The 6,000-nt window shown below is 38.9% G+C and overlaps 1 protein-coding gene across 1 annotated transcript in view; it reads right to left on the bottom strand.

The window, feature by feature from the left end:
* Positions 1 to 433: 433 nt before the first annotated feature.
* Positions 434 to 6,000, bottom strand: part of Csl4 (exosome component 1 Csl4) — a 177,105-nt gene continuing 171,538 nt past the window's right edge. Inside the window, exon 4 of the mRNA XM_068363790.1 lies at positions 434 to 745. Within this exon, the coding sequence (XP_068219891.1) occupies positions 509 to 745 (237 nt within the window). The 3' untranslated portion in view covers positions 434 to 508. The remainder of the gene's footprint in view (positions 746 to 6,000) is intronic.

Genomic DNA, 6,000 nt, shown 5'->3' with positions numbered 1-6,000 from the left:
CAGTTATTTATACCGACACCTTATTAGGTGAGAGAGCTGGGTTCAACCTAGCATTCCTATACAATTTTTTCTCTGGTAGATTCATAGCAGTTTTTACCTTAGAAATGATGTCAAAGGAGCATTTCATTGGGCGGCACAGGTCGGAGCCCAGAAATATACATATATATATATATATATATATATATATATATATATATATATATATATATATATATATATATATATATATATATATATATATATATATACATATATATATATATATATATATATATATATATATATATATATATATATATATATATATATATATATATATATATATATATATATATATTATATATATATATATATATTATAAAATTGCCTTCAGCTCAGTAAACACTCTCTCTCTTAATCACTTTAACTTTATGGATATTTACATCAAACAGAACTTGCTCATCAATTTTTATGTAGAAAAAAAATTCAAAATGTGAATATTATAACATACAATTTTGAACTATATAGGTTATACAACAGGGTTCTTTGGTGGCATGACACGAGCAACTTTTCTTCTCTCTGTCCTGCATTTACATCTCATTGTAGTCCAAGATGTAGGCACTAGAGGATGACCATCTTCACAATATGCCGTTACTACCCCAAACCCTGGCCCTGCAGTCGAAAGTTCATAGTTCCGAATATCACCGAGGGAGAGAACAACTGCTATGATGATATCGTCTGGTCGGAAACAGTTGTACATCTCGACCTACAAAGAAAAAAAAATAATTTTATACTAATGATTAGAAAAATTTTATACTTACTGTACCTGGGATTCTTGTACTAGTAACTACAGTACATCAATGCCCCATTATACGGATGAGTTACATTCCTGAAGAAACAGTTGTTTAGCAAAAATTAGTTCATTGAAGGGCATTTTCCCATTGACTTCCATTGTAAACACAGATGTGTTCCTACAAATTCACCAAAGTTCACTTGCCTCCCTATACAAGACTTAATATACAGTAATGAAATAGAATACATGGACAAATATGTTTTATTTACTTTAAGTAAGGTAACAGTTACCGAACAGTGATAGTTTTGAGAGTGCTGTATATTTGGTTTCTGTGAGTAGTAAAAATGAAAATGCCACAGGGTTGCCGTGGCCTGGTGTTTGACAGTCGGGGGTTCGAGCCCTGCTCAGACTCATTAGTGCCATTAGTGTCTACAACCTTACCATCCTTGTGAGGTAAGGTTGGGGGGTTTTAGGGGAGCCTATAGGTCTAACTGCTGAGTCATCAGCGGCCACTGCCTGGCCCTCCCTGGTTCTAGCTTGAGTGGAGAGGAAGCTTGGGCGCTGATCATATAATATATCGTCAGTCTCTAGGGCATTGTCCTGGTTATCAGGGCAATGTCACTGTCCCTTGCCTCTGCCATTCCTGAGCGACCTTTAAACCTTTAATATTTCCAATACAGTAGCGTCCCCTTATAAATGAAAGAAAACAATAGTACAGTATTAAGAAAACAGCGTTAATGGCTGTATGAAATGCACGAGCAAAACAAATATAATCTACTAAATGTAATTCATAAAATTAAAACATACCTTACTCTACAATAATTCTAAAATGAAAAATAATCTAAGTTACAAATTATTTATAATGATTTGTAACTTCACAAATTAGTTACAGTATTACAATGCAAACATACTGCAAATGAATGTAAAAAAAAATAAAAAATGAAAAGCAAGTGCGGTAAGGTTGCGGTATGAAACCATGGTGAAGCCCACTAGAAAGACCAAAATTAAACTTTGATATGCCATGAAACACGACAGTAAATAAAATATGAGAAAAATATTTTAAATAATATTTACCATAGTATGATAAAATGATAGTTCAAGCTTCAATTGTTCCTTTTAGGAAATAAAAAAATTACCTTTGGAAATTTGGCGTTATCAGCTGATCCGGAAGACATAACTGGTAGTGTCACCAACATATAAAATATATGAAAACAATATTTTCTATTTCTTAATACAATGTTAATAAGTGAATATTACATGCATCATTTAATGGAAAGTAAAACATGAGTTTTATCAAAATCTTTTTTATATAAAAATATATAATGTTCATTCGTTTATTTTGTTCCACTTGGGGCGGTGCAATCTTGAACAAATGAACAGCTCTATTTGATATAAACAAGATTTTGATAACACTGAAGTTTTACTTGACTGTATCCAATGATAATGAATGTAGTATTCACACATTAGTATCGTATTAAGAAATAACAAATCAAATATGACAAATTTGGAAACAATTTGTATTTTTCCTAACAATACAAACCTTAGCTATTTATATGGGTATTACTTTTGGTGAAGCTGAAAGGACGAGCCATTAGAAAATTAGCGAGGGTTAACCACCCATCCCGCTAGTTAGTGGGGGTAGGGTGGGGGTAGTAACTACCACTCTCGCTCATACACCGGTATTTATACTTCACTTTGCTTGATGGTAGGACTTCAAGGGGGCTGGGTTGGCGGGCAAGTTTAAATAAATAGCTTAGGTTTGTATCAATAGGAAAAATGCAAATTGTTGCCAAATTCGTCAATTCTTCTGTAACTGGAATAAAACCTACACTATTTATATGGGAATGACTAACCCCTAAGGAGGATGGACGTCCCTGCCATTCTGGCATTTTGGCTTTGCCCGGGGATTCCTCTTTGTGTGTGTGATACACAAAAAGAAGGTAACCCTAACACCTCACTAACCTTGCTACGCAAGGTCTGCGGCCTACACAACCTGTGTGTGTGGAGATACTTGCAATGTGACTGTCAAGGTAACGAGACATCTGAAGGAACCAAGACATTCCCCATACCACCTCGCCAGGGTATGGGGACGCAACAGTATTGACACAATACTAGGATACACAAGGAACCAATGGTTTACCTGCAGTTGTTTGAGGTCAGCTATGCAGAGGACCCTGGATGCTGATTTCCCCAAGAGAGGGGAGGATGAAGAAAAGAAAAGTCAGTTATTTCTTTACAATCATTCAGACTAAAACTCAAGTAACCAATGCCCTCAACCCTCTGCTACTTGTCCAATAAGGAGCTTGAGGTACTAAACCAGCTGTTGTGCAGCCACCACAGGACCGATAGAGAATGTACCGAGCCTCCTGTCAGTCACGTCTTGCATGTAGTGGGCGGTAAACATTGTCTGTCGTTTCCGCACGCCTGCTTGCAAAACCTGCACCACAAAGTAGTTACATATGAAGCCCAGAAATGTAGCGATACCCCTAACGTCATGAGCTCTGGGTCGACGTGAAGGAGGAGGGTCCGGATTCAGAGTCAGGTCAATGACCTTGCGAACCCATGCTGAAACTGTGTTCTTAGTGACCATCCTCTTGGTCCTCCCTGTGCTGATGAAAAGAGAAGGCACCCAAGGATGAGCTACAGCTGTTCTTTTAAGGTAGCGCTGGAAGGAGTCAAATCTAGGATCTGCTGTTGTAGTTTGAGATTGTCTGGCTCTTATGGCCAGTCACGGGTGTGTTTTGGATTTGTAAGTGCTTTTGGGATATGGGATAATCTGTAACTTTTATTTGTAGGTGGTTTATTGCCAATTTAGCTTTCTTTATTCTTAGAGGTGCCCTAGCCTCTTTAGGTCAAATGAAAAGGAAGAAGGTGTCGGAAGGGAGAAAACGTTCTCCCCAAAGGAACCCACGGGCTCAAGTCATTCAGTTGGAGAGAAAGAGGTATGGCAGTAAGTCCCAATGAGTGGGAGAGCTTTGGAAGGAGTTAGGAAATGTTTTAGTTTGGGACATTGGTATAGGAGTGGAAAAACTTCCTTAGTAATTTAAGCTTAAGTTTTTAGAATGAGTGCTAATATAGAGTTTCAGCTTGAGTAGGAGAGAACTGAAAAAGAGAATTTGGTTAGTGAATATGAGTGGTAGAGAAAGGGTGGAATACACATTCCTGTACTTGAAAATACTAGAACAAAAAATGAAAATAAAATCTTAATTATGTGTTTCAGTCATTGAGACATCTACGTGCCTATCAAATTTAATGTTAAGTTGGGAATGGGTCCTGAAATTTTTTGAAGAGAGAAGAGAATTGCAAGTTAAAGAGAAGCTAAAAAGAGGTTAAGCAGAAAATTACAATGTTGGATATTTTGGTTTCAAACTGGTGTTGGTGATTACATTATCTGGGAGGAGGGTAGCTGTGGAGAAAGGCTGAGAATGTATTAACATTAGCAATGATGTGTTTAACAATTGCTGTTGCAGTTGCAGGAATGTTAGAGTTGAAATCATGTCTTAGTAGGTTTGTTTCTGGACAATGTAACAGGTAGTGTTGCAGAGGTTCATCTGGCAGTTGCTGACAGTTATTGCATGGTCCCGGTCTCTGTTGTGCTGCTAGGTCTTCGTCACTGACGAGGATTATTTGCCAGTTGCGCAGATACCACAGTCGCAGTCTGCAAATAATAACTGCAACTTGGCGGGGAACGTTTCTTGCAACAGGATGCGGGATTAGGTTAGTTGCTTCGATGTACCGTCTAGCTGATCTGGAGCCTTTGAGGAAGGCTCGCCTTACTTCACTTGTCTATTGCATTTTGCAAAAGGCTGTCATTTGATCCTTGATGATTTTCAGTGAAAGTTGAAGTGTGATACTGATTGTCTGCCACATCAGGACAGATTTGGTCAGGTGATCGGCTTCGTAGTTGCCAGTGATTCCAGTGTGACTTGCAATCCAATTCAGGATGATCTGCCTGTTGTTGCTTTGGTGAGCTAAGGCTAGATAGTGTATTGCTGTGATTCCGAAGATATTTTCAGAGGGTTGATTGTTGCCGAGAGCCAGAATGGCTTCTTTCGAGTCTGTGTGGATTGTTGTACAGTGTTTCCTTCAAGTTGACTGGCCGAGTGTTCCGGGCTTTGGCAATTGCCACTAGCTTGGTTTGCAGGGTGGAGGCATGGTTCGAGAGCCTCCCGTTTTCTTTGTAGCCTGATGGAGAAACGACTGCTGCTGCTGCTGGAATGTCACGGTCAAGTGATCCATCAGTATAGTAGATGTTGGGGGCAGAGGTGTTGTTGATTGCATTTTTGGCTGCTGCAGTAAGTTGTTCTGGCATACAGAGAGCTTTGCTTGCTGCTGGGAAGATGGTGAAGATGCACTGAAAGGGGTCTAGTGAACACGGGGGAGGGGTGATGTAGCCGTTGTGATTTCGTTACCCCCTTCGTCTTGAAGGCTTCATTCTGCATTTGCATTCTTGTAAGTGTATCCGGCAGTCTCTTTGCATGTGTCTTTGGAGGATCGATCTACCCTGGTAAGGGGAGGAGTCTTTTGAGTCTGTTATTTAGAGGACAGTCTTTGTTTAATTTGATTGACTTGAATATGATGCTGTAGTTTCTGATGCCGATCCTTGCTCAAAGGGAAATTAGATTAGTTTCTGTTCTTAAAATGTTATTTTCATTAGTAAAATAAATTTTTGAATATACTTACCCGATAATCATGTAGCTGTCAACTCCGTTGCCCGACAGAATTCTACGGAAGGGATACGCCAGCGATCGCTATACAAGAGGGGGGTGTACTCACAAGCGCCACCTGTGGCCAGGTACTGCAGTACTTCTTGTTGACACCACCTCAATTTTTCCTCGGTCCACTGGTTCTATGGGGAGGAAGGGTGGGTCAATTAAATCATGATTATCGGGTAAGTATATTCAAAAATTTATTTTACTAATGAAAATAACATTTTTCAATATTAAACTTACCCGATAATCATGTAGCTGATTCACACCAGGGAGGTGGGTGAAAACCAGTGTACATGTATATCAAGAAGCTAAGTATCCCGTATTTCATATTATCAGTTATTCAAAATAACAATGAAATTACAAGTACCTGGTAAGGAAGTCGACTTGAGCCATTACTCTGCCTTAAATAAGTTCGTCTTCCTTACTGAGCGCAGCGTTCCTCTTAGGAGGCTGAACAACTCTAAGGTGCTGAAGTATCAAGGGCTGCAACCCATACTAAAGGACCTCATCACAACC

The sequence above is a fragment of the Palaemon carinicauda genome, chromosome 40, assembly GCF_036898095.1.
Source record: "Palaemon carinicauda isolate YSFRI2023 chromosome 40, ASM3689809v2, whole genome shotgun sequence".
Classification (NCBI taxonomy): Eukaryota; Metazoa; Arthropoda; class Malacostraca; order Decapoda; family Palaemonidae; genus Palaemon; species Palaemon carinicauda.
This window is presented reverse-complemented; position numbering and strand designations above follow the sequence as displayed.